Genomic DNA, 14,841 nt, shown 5'->3' on the forward strand with positions numbered 1-14,841 from the left:
AGTTATGATTATAATATAATGCGATAATTATTTTCGCTTTTAATATTAATAAACATATATCGTTTGTAGGTAATATCAACATTTGTTTAATGGGTGATCCTGGAGTTGCCAAATCGCAATTGCTTTCATTCATAACAAGATTGGCGCCTCGATCTCAGTATACAACTGGCAGAGGATCTTCTGGAGTAGGTTTAACTGCTTCGGTTATGAAAGATCCATTAACTGGACAAATGATGCTTGAAGGGGGAGCTCTAGTACTAGCAGATGAAGGTGTGTGTTGCATTGATGAATTTGATAAAATGGCAGATGCAGATCGAACAGCTATTCACGAAGTGATGGAACAGCAGACTATATCAATCGCTAAAGCAGGCATCACAACTCGTTTAAATGCAAGGGTTTCAATATTAGCTGCTGCAAATCCTGCTTATGGCAGATATAATCCTAAAAGAACAATTGAACAAAATATTCAATTGCCTGCTGCTTTATTATCACGATTTGATTTATTATGGTTAATTCAAGATCGAGCGGATCGTAATAATGATTTAAAGTCAGTATTTACGTAAATATATATTGGTATTTGCAGAATGTGATAATTAACTTAGCATACTCTTTTTAGAATGGCTCAACATATAACTTACGTTCATCAGCATAGTATACAACCTCCTACGGAATCGCAAGCATTAGATATGAATTTAATTAGAAAATATATTACGTTATGTAAAACGAAACAACCAGTTATACCTGAAGATTTAACGGACTATATAGTTGGTAAGGGATTTTGTCATAATTTTTCACATATGGAATTTGATTTTCTTTAATATATTGGTACATATTCACTATTATTATTTTTAGAATCTTATGTAGAGATGAGAAGAGTCGCCCGTAATAGCGAAGATAAAACGTTTACATCTGCACGTAATTTATTGGCGTTATTACGTTTATCAACTGCTCTGGCTCGTTTAAGATTATCAGATGTTGTTGAAAAGGACGATATTATTGAGGCGAATAGATTAATAGAAATGTCTAAACATTCTATTAACTATTCTGAGACATTAACGTCAAACGCACAACAAAATCCAATGAACCGAATCTTTTATCTTATCAGAGAACTAGCGGGCGAAAAGAAAACTATTAAAGTATCAGAGATATTAGAACGCTGTACTAGTAAAGGATTTAAACCTGACCAAATTAACGATTGTATCGAAGAATACGAGGCGCTGAATGTATGGCAAGTGAATCAAACAAGAACACAAATAACATTTATTTAAATATTGTATTAAATATGAATATAGTATGACAATGTATAAAATATTACTTTTTATACTCTGATCAATTTTAAAATCGTTTTATATATTTTTTACCTGCTATTAAAAATAAACTTTTTACTATATTACTATAACTGTTTTATGCATTTCCATAAATTTCTTTGAAGTGTTGCGTAAGTTCGTTTGAAATCACCAAGAATCAGTGGATATACCGATGATGCAATATTCATGGAGATAATGAATATTTCATTGTCTATTTTACGAAAAAACAGTCCCTCAAAATTACAAAATGAATCTAATAAACAATAAAAAAAGATATGCTAGATAAAGTTAATATAAAATTATGAACTATTGTAATAGAATTATTTTATTTAGAAACTCATAGGTAAACTGTTTTCAATTATACTATTCTTATAATTTTCGCATATCAGCTTCTTATATTTCCTCATATTATTTCTTATAATTATCATAAACCTATGTATGGCACTTGTTAAAAATTCAGATATAGAAATATGACTCCAAATTTTGTTTTGAAATAAAATAATTATAGCTCTACTTTCGGGATTTTGATGATGATGAACAAATTTTGAAACCAAAAATTGAATCGACAATGTCATGACATTCTTTAAATACCTAAATTTATAAATTCGAAATTTGCGATTATCATGTGTATACTGTCAGTAAATGTTAAAAACGCTAAATACTGTCGTATATGTATAGATGTACAATATTGATTGAAGTCTCTATTACATCCTGGTATCATTTTGTAATTTTATCCAACATAATTATAATATTGTTGTCTTGTTTGTTTCTTCAGTTGTATTTTAAATAAACGAGATCATTTTCTTTATATTTAAAATTTCTTTTAATATTAAAAATATATATCTTAGTAATTGTACCTGAATTAATTTGCTATTACATAAAAAATCATTCCACAATATTTTGATTGTAAGATATTTTAAACAGAAAGCACAATAAATTTTAATTATCAGCTGTTTGAGCAATATAAGCCAGTATATACGCTACATACATTATTCCATTTTTTATTCTACACTTTTCAGGTCTACAATTAAGAATAAAATACAATAATTAAAAATGTATTTTCTATTAAAAAATATATTATTACATTTTAACATATGCAGCGAAGAATACTGTAGAAAAAGAGTAGTATAAAACGTGTTATTAATTAAATCTTATTCTTTCTGTTTTATCTTTTATTAACATAAAACATAGCTTGTTTTGGTTATCTGATTTATACTACTATTATATATACATATATCATACATGTATATACACATAAATATACATACATGATATATATATACATCATGTAACAAAATAAATATATTGTTTTAGACATTACGCTTAGTATAATGGTTCGCATTGAGGTAGATAAAATTAGCCAAAGATATTCATAAAAACGCATTTCTAAACATTACAAACACCAATCTCCTTTAGCAAATTTTATTATTCGTTGTACTTTAAAAATGAATATACTTTTATAGTTATCGTTACTAAAATAAAATAAAAATAATAATAATAATAAAAAAAAAAAAAGAAATGAAAAAGAAAAACAGCAATTTGTTGGCTATTGATGCGATGAATAACAAAGCTGATATTTTTTACAACTTTTCATGTAACATCATTGCTTCAAAAACAACCATTTAACAACTCAAAATATCGTTTATAACGTTACAATTGAGTTTTTCTTTGAATATATAGAAAATTATGTTTGCTTATTAACTCATAAAAAAAGAAAACATTATATTTTAATATATTAATAATCAAACATAATTTACCAAGTTTACAATACCACAATGGAATCGATTTTTTAAAATATCAAATGTTATAAATGTTACTGTACATAGAAAGAAACGTGTTGTACTTGTGGCCCATTATTTTATGGATGAGATTTTTAACTTGAAATATTAAACGTATGTCAAGTGTTTGTAGGATTTAAAGGCACTTAAAATTTAAAAAATTACAAAAATGTACTAATTATTTCATTTAACTCGATCCTTTAAAATTTATCCATTGCTTTTAGTATTTAGAAAAAAAAACTATTTAAAAAAAAATAGTTCTTATTTCATGAAAGTAATTAACTCTGCATTACTGTAAAACAGATTTCGTATCGTTTTAAATATAAATTTAAAGATAATAATGAAACAAATTTAATTTGATTAAACATAGAATTTTAAATGAGTGAAACACGCTTTAACCATACTTAAGCTACTATAAGTAGTTGTATTTTTCTTCAATTAACGAAAAATAGAGATTTGAATATATTATATACTTTCTACTTTTGCTACAACTATAATAATGACTTCATTATAAATATTAAATTTAAATATCATTAAAAATTTCAATCGCATTGATTTTTCACGCATAATATAATAATAAATTACTCTTTTAAAATCAAATATTTCTTTTCTTAGGCACTTGTCTGTAGCGCTAAGAACAACGGAAATAATTTTAAATCATCTTATTAAACGAAATACCCTGCCCTGTAATTTGATCTTTTCATAATGATTAAATGTAGCTTTTAACGCAAATTCTAAATGGCATAAAATCATTTCATATACAAAATCGCATACACACATACATACATTCATTCACTTACGCTTATAACATAATAGTTATTTTTCACGAATTTACTTTAAACGATAATAACATCACATCAAAATATAACTATCTGTAAAATATTAATTTTAATTGATTATATAAAAGCCTTAAAAATATCTATTTTAATTAAATTTTAATTATTTTCATTAATTTTGTTGCAAGTATTCTCTAAGTTACAACCATAAACGGATAATAAAGATTTTCTAATACCAAAACGAAACAATTTATATAGTTCTTTGGGAAGGACTACCATTTCAAATATTACAGAAATATATACTTGTTAATAATAAACTTAATTGTCACATTTAGCATTTCATCTTAATATGTATGATAAAATATACAAAAACATTAAAACAATACTTTAAATGATATAGTAATTAACTTTTACATTATACAATTTACATTATATAATAATCACATACACAAATTATCAAAAGCTACAAAAAAGTATTAAGTAAATTTAATCGAATATATACGTATAGTACTCGTATGAAGTATTATGGAAGCTTGTTATAAATAATAAGCGATCTGGTATTTTCATAAGTTATATATATTACGTGCGACACGTGAAAAAAGGTATTCAAATCTGATAATGTAAGAAACTATGTTTGTGTTCCATACGATATTTACAAATAACTTAAAGTAAATAAACTTTCTGAAAATAAAATTCCCTTTCAAAATTATTTTCATTAACCAATTTTATCACTTCTATATTGCGTCTTAATTAATAACAATTTGAAATAATATCTTGGTAGATTTTAAATAAAAAAATAGAAATTTCTTTTTGATAATATTAACTGTTATTTTAACTACTAACAAGAACTGCATTCAATAGTACTTTTTTGTATGCGCATAATTTTATAACTTTTATTGCGAATATAACAAATATGACATGTATTATAAAAAAAATAAAGTTTTATATACAAGATAATCTGAAGTGTGCATATGTACATAAGTAAAATATCTAATGCACCCACGTTCGCAACACTGATTTATAATAGAACACAAATACTTATCGTGATTAGAAAGTAATACGCTAATTATAAAATATCATACTTATTGTTAGTATAATTATTTTATAGTAACATAAGAATACTAATCATAATTAATTGTTTTCCAATTATAGTATTTAAAATCTAAATGTATATAGAAAAAAGACAATGCATATCAATTGAAAGGTAAAAATTTAAAACAAAATTTTCTAAATATCTCATATCGTATAATGCCTCTAAATTTTTGTTAAAATGTAATTAATTGTTTAAATTACGCAATTTCATATTGTTACTTATGTAATAAGAAAACAGAAAAAGTAACAATAAAGACTTTACTATGTACGTCCTCAAAATTATTGTACAAAGTTTTTCAAAATTAAACAAACAAACTTCACTACATATTTTTTTTATAATATTAATGAACAACTGCATTCACGAGAGCATACAAATGTGCAAGTAACATGCATTCGCGGGAACTGCAATGAGCTAATTCCTAGAATCCTCGATTTAAAAATTGAAAGAAATATAAAAATTTGAACATTTGGAAAATCGTAATAATGGATAAGATGGATTAATGATATACTCACTGAACTTTGAAACATTTTAAATTGGAACCATAAATAAATCTTTTTGAAATAATAAAACATTTATAGATCTATGTGTATACGATATTTCTTTCATATTTTTATTTGTGGAGTTTGATAGTTTAATTTTGGAACACTCCATATTTCATATTCTATTACTAGAATATGAGTAAGTTCACTACTTTTATTTTTTTCTGTTTCTGCTGTTATGTGGAAAAATATTGCGACATTTGGTACATTTTTTGTATCTTATGTAGACATATGCACACATATACAACAAACACTCATCCGTACACATACATTCACGTAAGATATATACAAGATAAACAAAAAGAAAAAGAAGAAATGGGCAATAGGAATGCAGCGCTTTAGCGAGAGAGAATCGATGATACATGCAGTTACAATCGAATGCAGATAGTGCATTGAAGATCTGAAACCTTTTTTACATCTCTTTTTGGCGTGAACTGTACAAGTTCTACTAAAAACTAATTAATAATTAAATCAATAGAAATATCACAGTTGAAATCGAGAACCAAAAATTTATATATATATATAAAATTTAGTATATAAAAATAATTAGATAAAATGATGTTGTTTGTTTTATTTTAACTGCAGGTCTACTTACTTCCTAGCTGTTTACAAACGATTGGAGTTTGTAATAAATTGTAAGTAAATATTTAAAATTGCATAGTACTGATACTATTAATTATTTGTTACATGTTAATTATTTTCAAATCTTCTAAATGTTTTTAGAATTCAACAGTTCTTTGTCCACATTACATATTCTTGGTTCTCGATCTCCATATAAAATATTCTGTTCTTGATTTTTAATAAACATAATATCGTATTAACACACCGCTTCTTCCTCGCATCTTTATATGCGCACGTATGAATATTTTTTAGCAAAAATTCAGGCATATTAAAAATCATCAATACCACCATCAGGAACACCAGCGCGTACTTTATCCAATACTTTGTTGACAAATTCCGTCGAATGATTTGCTATTCTTACTTCTGTAAAAAGAAACATAAAAGATAAGATATGTGTTTTTACAATTACACTTACACTTAAACTATTTAACAATTTAATATAAATTAATTAATAAATTATGTTTAAAATCTAAAAGATATAGGATAATTGAATGAGTTATATTATCAAATTCTGTTTGTAAAAATTTTCTACATTTAGACAATTGATTCAAAAAAGTAATGTTACAAGTTTATAATTTTATGAATTTAATTAATTACAATTTAATTAATTTCTGATTAATATAATTTTTTCCTCAGCTCTCATGTTGAGTACTTTTTGTATAATTATTTACATTTAATTGTTTAAAAATCATATTTTTCTCAGCTCCAATTTAAAATATGTTGTTTTCTTTATTTAAAAAAAGAAAAGAGACAAAAATTTATTTTAAAAAATAGAATTATACTAACTGGTGGCCAATTTACAACACTTTTCCATTTGACGTGTTAATTCTTCTTGATTTTCAGGATTAGGTTCCGTTAATTTTGCAGCAAGTGTTTGTTTAGCCTGAGAAATACCATGGATTAATCGTCCTGCAAAAGTAACAGTTTGTATTTTAATATTATGCTTTAATACATAATCATATTACGTTTATTTGTTAAATTTAAATATTTTTCATCTTATTTGAATTATATATGTATTATAAACGATATTAACATTCTTCAAAATAACAAACATATAAGAAGGAATTATGCAAATACTTATAACGCGATATTTTCGTTTCTTTTCTTAATAAGTCCTTATACTTAAGATAAAACAAGTTCGCCTTTTAATTATTATTATCATTAATCAGTGCAGCCAGAAAATCTTAATTTATTCAGATAAAAATCTAACTGTAAATACTCAACTGTGTTCTTGTTCAAGACCATGTAGTTTTATTTTATTCGCTTCATGCTGAGCTTTTTTCTTCAACCGACATGCTCGAGAAGCAAGTTTATTTTTTTCTTTGCGTGTTTTAGGCCTTGCTGTAAATGGTAATTCTGAAACTGGTGTCATATCATTGATAATACGAGACAGTTTGTCCAATTCACGACCAATACTATACAATTTGCGCGGATTCGGTGTAAGATCATTTCCATCCCCTTTTCGTGCCTTTCCACTATGTTTGATTCCACGAAGTGCACAATGTGGACTAAAAACAGGATCTGTGGCTTCATTTAAAACATGTGGGTCTTCAAGTCGCGTTCTAGCAACAAGTCTTTGTCCTTTCGGTCCTTTTGCTTGAACATTATATTGCCAAAAATATCGTTCCTTTTTATGTTTATTTTCTCTATTTGAATCTACGCTTCCACTTCCTACTCTATTTCCACTGTTCTGATCTTCACCATCACTACCACCTGTATCTATAGAAACATATATTTCATTTTAATTTCTTAATTATTTTTTACCTTAAAACATAGTAAAGTAGATAACATTAAAAATCACATAAAATATAAAATTTACTTATAGATAATAAATTACCATTATCGCTGCTATAATCATCATAATGATCACTGTCATCATCACTATCTTCATAACCTTCATCATGACTAAGATGATCAATGTGATAAAGTGGATCTGGACTAAGTGCACCTCCAGTACTCAAACTACTTGTTGAACCTGCTTCAACAACTCCAAGACTACTAGTACTCAGTAAATGTGGTCTTGGTTCTCTACGAGCCCAAATCTGTTCTAATCCCATTGTCCTGGTTGGTGCAGACATTGACAGTCTAGAAACCTTGGATTTATTATTTGTACAACCAATGTCTATTTGTCTACATGTAGAATTATCGAACGAATTTTCACATCGCTTCATTAACAATTCGTGAAGAGCAGATTGCCCATTAGGCCTATTCATAAGATGTGGAGATGTTGAAGAACTTGCCGTTGAACTTCCTTTAAAAGAATTATTTTAAAACATTATTACCAAGTCAAATCAATTTGTTTAATAAATTACAATATATTATTAAATATTATACTTAATATAGTCACATATCTGGACCCCAAGAGCCAGAGTGCAAGTTGGCATACTTCAAAAACTTTAGAAAAAAGAAAATCATAAATGCAAAACTGAACATTGTTGCTTTTATATTTTTTACAAAGAGAATTTAATGTACTCTGATTCTGAAATCCACATATATTTTTTATTTAAGCTACAATATAAAATAATAAATAAATGTAGCTGTCAAGTGTAACTGTTACGAATTTAACACTTTCAAAAATTATTTTATTTGTAACTATCTCAATTTTGGATTTCTGGTAACTTGATAAAAAATTATGCAATTTCAAAGTGTTACATAGTGAATATAAAACAAACAGATAAAATTATATATAAACCTGCAATATTACTGGTTCCTGGACTTGGATAAGCATTAGGACTAATTGTTTCCAAATTATCAGCAACATTAATGTTTATATTCAGATTAAATCCATGTGCATTTGCATAAGGGAGACAGACATTACGATATTGTGATCCAGATTGTGGAAAGCTACTTGGAGCAAAACCACTATTATCATTAAATAATGGACCAACTGGTTGAGTCGTGTTAACATCCATTTTAAATGGTTGAACTCTTTCTTCTGGTAAGAGTAAATCATCAAAATTTAAGTCACCAAGGAGAGTATCATCATTCGCATTTAATTCAGCAAGCGTAGGTCCTTGAATAAGATCAGCTTTATCCACTTGGAGTATATCATCATCTTCCCATTTTTCCATCTTAAAAAAGTCATCTAACTGATCAGAATCCATTTTAAAAGGAGATTCTATGTGTTCTGATTTATTTGGCCATACTGAAGCTAATGGAGATGGAGAAAACTGGTCGTATACGCCTCTAATATTTCTGTGCCCCCCTGGTATTGGTACCGATGCTGAAGATGGACCCATTTCTTGAGTTGGTTCTTGTTTTATTATTCCATCCATTGAGCTAATTTTAATTTCCAAAAATATTTTAGAATATCCAGATTTTCCAACTAAGAATATAATTTTCAAATTAATTATGTTACAAATTTACATTTATTAATATGTAATTTAAAAAAAATAATTTAATTACTTAAAATTCAATATAAAAACTTACCAGTTTCTTTCCTGTAAGTAAATCAATTACTGTGATGGTATAAAGTACCAATGATGTATGACATCAAATTCTGGATACTGAATTTGTGAATAATTATAGAATACACGATCTTTAACCCAAAATTAAAGTCAAGTATGACAAAAACAAAGATTGAAAACCGTATACGCTCACGGCATTCAATTTACAGTTCAAACAAAGCAAAGCACGAAATTTAAAACAAAGGTTCATCCATTTGCATATTTCGTGCTATTACAGATTGCTGATCGAAATCTACACGTTTACATAGTACACTCAATACCCTCAGATGAAATAACCATGACTTTCGTCAGCAAATGTCTTTCTTAGACGAGGACATTGTCTCGTGAAATTTTCCGAAGTTAATTTTTGACAAATCCGAGTTTCTTTGCACGTGTAAGAAGAATATATTATACAGAAGCAATAAACGTTGGAATCTACTCCTGCACCGCTCTCTTTACCTACGCACCAAAAAATTCATACGATCCAATCGTAAAACACAGTTTGTTATTGTTTTGCCACAAGATTTCGAGACAATATCACTGATATTAACATAAATAGGGAATGATCACATGACAAAAGTCGAGTACCCAACCAATGAAAATATTCAACCAATCACGAATAAACCTTTTATTTGTCGGTTATTTGTGATTCGTGAATTTGGTAACAATTAAAATATGATAAAACGACTAATTTATCTAATAGTGCAAACTCTGTCAATAATAAATAATATTCTGGTAATTGTTACAGATAAGTTAGAAATTTATTGAAATGAAATACAATATTTGTTATAAAAACTGAAATTTAGAAACAAACATTTAAAAATGGTAAAAAAAACTAATAAAATAGAGAATGAAAATGGAGAGGAGAAAATAAGAAACAATATCCATTATTTACATATACACGTCAAACATTATTATACTATATATGTATACATCTAACACACACATTATATATAATGTGGAAAAATATAAATAAATGTAATTGTATAATATCAAGTGTGATATATAACAGAATTTAGATATCTTTTTCTAAAAAGGTCTTGCAAACAAAATTTGTATTACGCGAAAATTACTTTTTCTACCAATTTCAATTTCAATTATTCTAATTAATTTGGGTATTCAGTGCATTCGATATATTCAAGACATTTATCAAGAATTATTATTCGATTGCTTTCTACCTATAGAAGGTATTGAAAGTAACTATGATCGTACGAAAATTGTGTGTATCAGTACAAGTGTACAAGTTCTGTTAAAGCATAATAGTAATATTCAATGTTGCTTTTAAATGCGCATGCATCAGTAATTGCTAAAATAAAAGTGCATATGATGAAAATAAATTATACGTATAGATAAACCAAATAATCTAGTGTATTCTTATATACGAAAGAGTGTAGCATTTATTACAATATTAACATGGCTGGTGACAAAGTAATCGGTGGTTCATCACTCGTAAATAGAGAAAAAGTACATCAAAGTGGTGCTTATAACTTAAATCTGAATTTAGAAGATGAATTCACAGAACCCATTGAGGATATTCCTTGCCCTGAATTTCAGTTTTCGGTAAGATATTACATCGTTATTTTATTAGTAAAATTGTACTGATTTAATAAAAAAATATTTTTTTTTATTTCTTTAGGTAACATTTTATTAATGCAATCACATTAATGAGTGATATGGTATTTCTTCTTCTAAGTTAAATATTAAGGATAACTATAAACTAGTCAAAGAAACAGAATGCAATTTTCTTTTCAACATATTATGAGTTTTAAATATTTTTATTTAATATTGAAATATTATTATAAAACAAGCTTGTTGTTTAATAACTTTTAACTTGCTAACTGTGTAGTTGTTCTTTTGCACATCTAATAATAAATAATGAAATAATAGAAAGTAAAACTTTTTCTGTATTTGCATTATAAAAGGTTTATATGCCTTTTACACGAGCGATGAGTTCATTTGTCATCTATAGTTAAAAATATCCAATTTACATTTACAAAAGTCCACCTTAGAAAGAATACCATTAGGCTAATACAGTTAATTTCTTAATCTCTGTCACAATTGTTTGAATAATAACAAAAAATATTGTTTTGTGCATGTCATTTAAAATATTAGTAAGCAAATAGTAGCCCTTAAAATATTATGAAATATAATAAAATTTTAATTAATTCTGCATCACGGAATAAAAAATAAAATATTAAGATGTCAAGTGCTTTAAATGTTGAATTTTAAGGATCGCTTTAATAGTTCTGTTTCTTTTTGTTAATAAAACACAATAAAAGATTAAATAAATATGTAATAATGTAATCATAACAATATTACATATTCCAAAACAAGAATAAATCTTAAAAATCCAATAACATATTTATAGTTTGATTTAATTTTTCTATGTTAACTTGTAAAAATGATTTTATGCAGTATCCTCGTAATCTTTAAATATTTGTATTTGTTTCAGACAGTAGCTTGTTGTTTCTGTAATGGATATTATGGACCATGTTTTGAAGAACCTGTTTGCGCAACATGTCACGCATTTTTATTTCCGAATGATGTTGGTCTTTTACAAGTTCCCATTTTCAGTGAAGTATGCTGCTTTATTTTTATACATATGTATATACATGTGTATGCATATCATAGAATTTCATTTATTCAGATAATTTATGTAACCATTATTTTAAACAAATTGTTGTTTTAATATTTTTAAATCGTTTCATTCATTTCATAGAAAATGTATGTCTTCGCTTACTAATGATTTATGTAAATTACTATTCACAAGTTAAAAAAACAATAACTTTGTAACAACATCCACTATTTCTATATTGTTATCATTGCTATTTTCTAAAGTGGTATAATATTTATATTAGTGGTTATTTTTTCTTTCTTTAAATTTATGTATCAAAGTGTCATTTTTTAATAATACAAACAAGGTTTAAGTAATCAAAATTTTATTTCAATAAGTGAAATTCAATGAAACAGAATGTATGCTCAGTTGTGTAAATGTATAATTAATATAATATTTTTAAAATCTAGAAAACAGATGATGAAGATTCAGGAAATGATGAACCAACAGAACTCTATTATAACCATGAAAGAAGAGCCAGTCAGCAGCAACAAAATTCTCCACAAAATGCAAATTCAAATGTACCAAACATATCAAATATTTCTAATCCTAACTCTCATACATCTCAACGTATTCATATGCAAAATGACAATATTTCAGCAACACAGAAAGTACACTATGGTATAAATCCATATAACTCTAAAAGTATAGCAACTATTTCTCAAAATGTGCCCCTTGTACATGATACACACTCTGGTAATGTACAAAGTATGGTAAATGGAAATAATGAAACTCACAATGAAACCTGTAAAGAAAAAGTTTCTACTCTTGAGAATTCTCAATGCATAGCAGAAAGGAAGCTGCACAGCATAGTTCCATTTCAGAGAGTTAAAGAATTAGAAAATTATCAGCATTGCCAATGGAATTACAAAGCACATGATGATGTAGGCGAACCTTCAAGATCATATAGTTTATCTGAACGATTAGAAATGTTAACGAACTATAAACATGTTGAACATGAATCTGTTTCTGAACCAAGCTTAGTAGAAAGGTTACCACCAGAAGTGCTGTTAGTTGTTTTTTCCCATTTAGATGATGTTAGTCTTTGGTCAGCTGCAAATGTTTGCCGCAGATGGTGTGGTTTATTATCAACACATGTAACATCGCAACAGTGGCAGCAAAATGTTAAACTACGATGGCCTTTATACAAACCTATTGGATCTGTTAAAAATTGGTACAAAGTATACGATTTTTTGGCTTCCTCAGCACCTTGCAGGACATGTTTGGCACAAACTTGTTTAAGATCGCGATCTCCGAGAATCCAAGAAAATTCTTGGAGAAGAACTCGACTTCATAGCGAATTAAAAAGTTTAAGAAGAGATCCTCCTGAAGGTATTGAGGCAACTCCTTTAGATCAGATGTGTTGCCACTGGCAGGCTACTATAACTGGACCTGTAGGAAGTCCATATGAAGGAGGCTTATTTTACCTTTATTTACAAGTACCATGCAGGTATGTATACAAATATTTTTTTCATTAAATGTATTACAGTTATAGAATATTCAAGCTAAATTGCATGAAATCTTGAAGTTTTGTTTTTGAGAACCTATGAGGATAACAACAGAATCTTTTGTATTTCTATTTTGGTGTAATATATATGACTGCTGTAGTTTTCCAAAAATTGAGAAACATTCACTTTTCCATTTCTATTTGAACTTTAAAATATGGGAAATGGATTATAATATATTTTTCATTTCTAAAAAGGTATTTAAAATTTTTTTTAATATTTACAGTTATCCCTTGTATCCACCAATAGTAAGGTTTCTTACCAAAATACTTCATCCAAACGTTTCTAGACATGGTGATGTTGGTATAGACTCAATACATCATAATTGGTCATTGGCATTAACAATTTCAAAAGTGTTAATTAGTGTTCAAAGCTTACTTACGGATCCATATTGTCAGGTAAATACTGTAACAGATTATTGTTCATTGTGCTTAACTTTTAAGAGTACAAAAGCAGAGACTTATAGATATTCCAAAATTTGCTGTTTTTGTAGAAATTAACGTTCTAAATTTTAATATTTACAGTTCTATATTTAACATAATATTAAAATATCAGAAATTAAATGTAAAAAATTATTTTCATTAATTTTTAGCAAGGGGATATTAATGGATCCTATTTCATTATGTATATTTTAAATTCTACTATTGAAAAGTTTATAAATGCTTTATGATGAAGTAGTTAATAATACTAATAATAGATGTATATAACAGGTTTGTATGGAGCCAGAGTTGGGTGAAATGTACTTGAACGATCGTGAAAGATTCGATGAAATCGCCAGGGCATGGACATGGAGATATGCTATGCATGATGTTGTGACGCCGTCATAAAGAACTCCAAATAAACTGTTTCGTACATGCACATGTATTATTCTTTTTTTAGTTAATATTTATTCGAAGAAACTCGGTAACTATTAAGCTTTGTAGCAGTAAATTAATTTGTTTATATCGTAAGTAACTGCAAAGTAGATACAATTGGATAAACAGAATTATAATATATTATTATCTTTTATATAATTCTACATGAAACCGTTGTTAAATAAGATAGTGATATTAATGTGATTTAATCATGCTACATTTAATGTGCTATGTAAAAATAACTTACAACATACACAGTCTTCTAACGTTATTTACGACAAATAAAAATGAATCTATATACAAATGTA

At 27.0% G+C, this 14,841-nt stretch overlaps 3 protein-coding genes across 7 annotated transcripts in view; 2 read left to right on the top strand and 1 right to left on the bottom strand.

Moving 5' to 3' along the window:
• Positions 1–1,399, top strand: part of Mcm7 (minichromosome maintenance 7) — a 4,340-nt gene extending 2,941 nt beyond the window's left edge. For both annotated transcript variants that reach the window (XM_012279521.2, XM_003700639.3), the window contains exons 9-11: positions 70–547; positions 617–768; positions 853–1,399. In XM_012279521.2, coding sequence (XP_012134911.1) covers positions 70–547; positions 617–768; positions 853–1,268 — 1,046 coding nt within the window. In that variant the 3' untranslated portion in view covers positions 1,269–1,399. The remainder of the gene's footprint in view (positions 1–69; positions 548–616; positions 769–852) is intronic.
• On the bottom strand, positions 877–10,201 carry REPTOR (repressed by TOR). Of its 4 annotated transcripts, XM_012279519.2 has the most exons (8): positions 9,544–10,201; positions 9,261–9,439; positions 8,807–9,185; positions 8,449–8,508; positions 7,952–8,365; positions 7,339–7,833; positions 6,901–7,023; positions 877–6,477 (listed from the first exon to the last, which is right to left on the bottom strand). In XM_012279519.2, the coding sequence occupies exons 2-8, from the start codon at positions 9,387–9,389 to the stop codon at positions 6,383–6,385; spliced, it is 1,695 nt and encodes a 564-aa protein (XP_012134909.1). In that variant the 5' UTR covers positions 9,390–9,439; positions 9,544–10,201; the 3' UTR covers positions 877–6,382. The 4 variants fall into 4 exon arrangements, with proteins under 4 accessions (XP_012134909.1, XP_012134907.1, XP_012134906.1 ...); XM_012279517.2 differs by having other exon boundaries at positions 8,807–9,393; XM_012279516.2 differs by having other exon boundaries at positions 8,807–9,439.
• A 235-nt stretch (positions 10,202–10,436) lies between these two features.
• Positions 10,437–14,841, top strand: morgue (modifier of rpr and grim, ubiquitously expressed). Its single transcript, XM_012279515.2, has 5 exons — positions 10,437–11,120; positions 12,013–12,138; positions 12,585–13,624; positions 13,906–14,077; positions 14,390–14,841. The coding sequence occupies exons 1-5, from the start codon at positions 10,974–10,976 to the stop codon at positions 14,504–14,506; spliced, it is 1,602 nt and encodes a 533-aa protein (XP_012134905.1). The 5' UTR covers positions 10,437–10,973; the 3' UTR covers positions 14,507–14,841.

Source organism: Megachile rotundata, chromosome 1 (assembly GCF_050947335.1).
Source record: "Megachile rotundata isolate GNS110a chromosome 1, iyMegRotu1, whole genome shotgun sequence".
Lineage (NCBI taxonomy): Eukaryota > Metazoa > Arthropoda > Insecta > Hymenoptera > Megachilidae > Megachile > Megachile rotundata.

Bases quoted from the DNA above. Each gene is read 5' to 3' on its own strand.
- REPTOR (XM_012279517.2), bottom strand. From the start codon at position 9,389: ATGGATGGAATAATAAAACAAGAACCAACTCAAGAAATGGGTCCATCT. The intron at 7,834-7,951 runs GTAATTTATTAT...ATGTTTCTATAG, and splicing joins TGATTATAGCAGCGATAATG to ATACAGGTGGTAGTGATGGT. The intron at 7,024-7,338 runs GTTGAGTATTTA...TTACTTTTGCAG, and splicing joins TGGTCTTGAACAAGAACACA to GACGATTAATCCATGGTATT.
- morgue (XM_012279515.2), top strand. From the start codon at position 10,974: ATGGCTGGTGACAAAGTAATCGGTGGTTCATCACTCGTAAATAGAGAA. The intron at 12,139-12,584 runs GTATGCTGCTTT...TTTAAAATCTAG, and splicing joins AAGTTCCCATTTTCAGTGAA to AAAACAGATGATGAAGATTC. The intron at 14,078-14,389 runs GTAAATACTGTA...TGTATATAACAG, and splicing joins TTACGGATCCATATTGTCAG to GTTTGTATGGAGCCAGAGTT.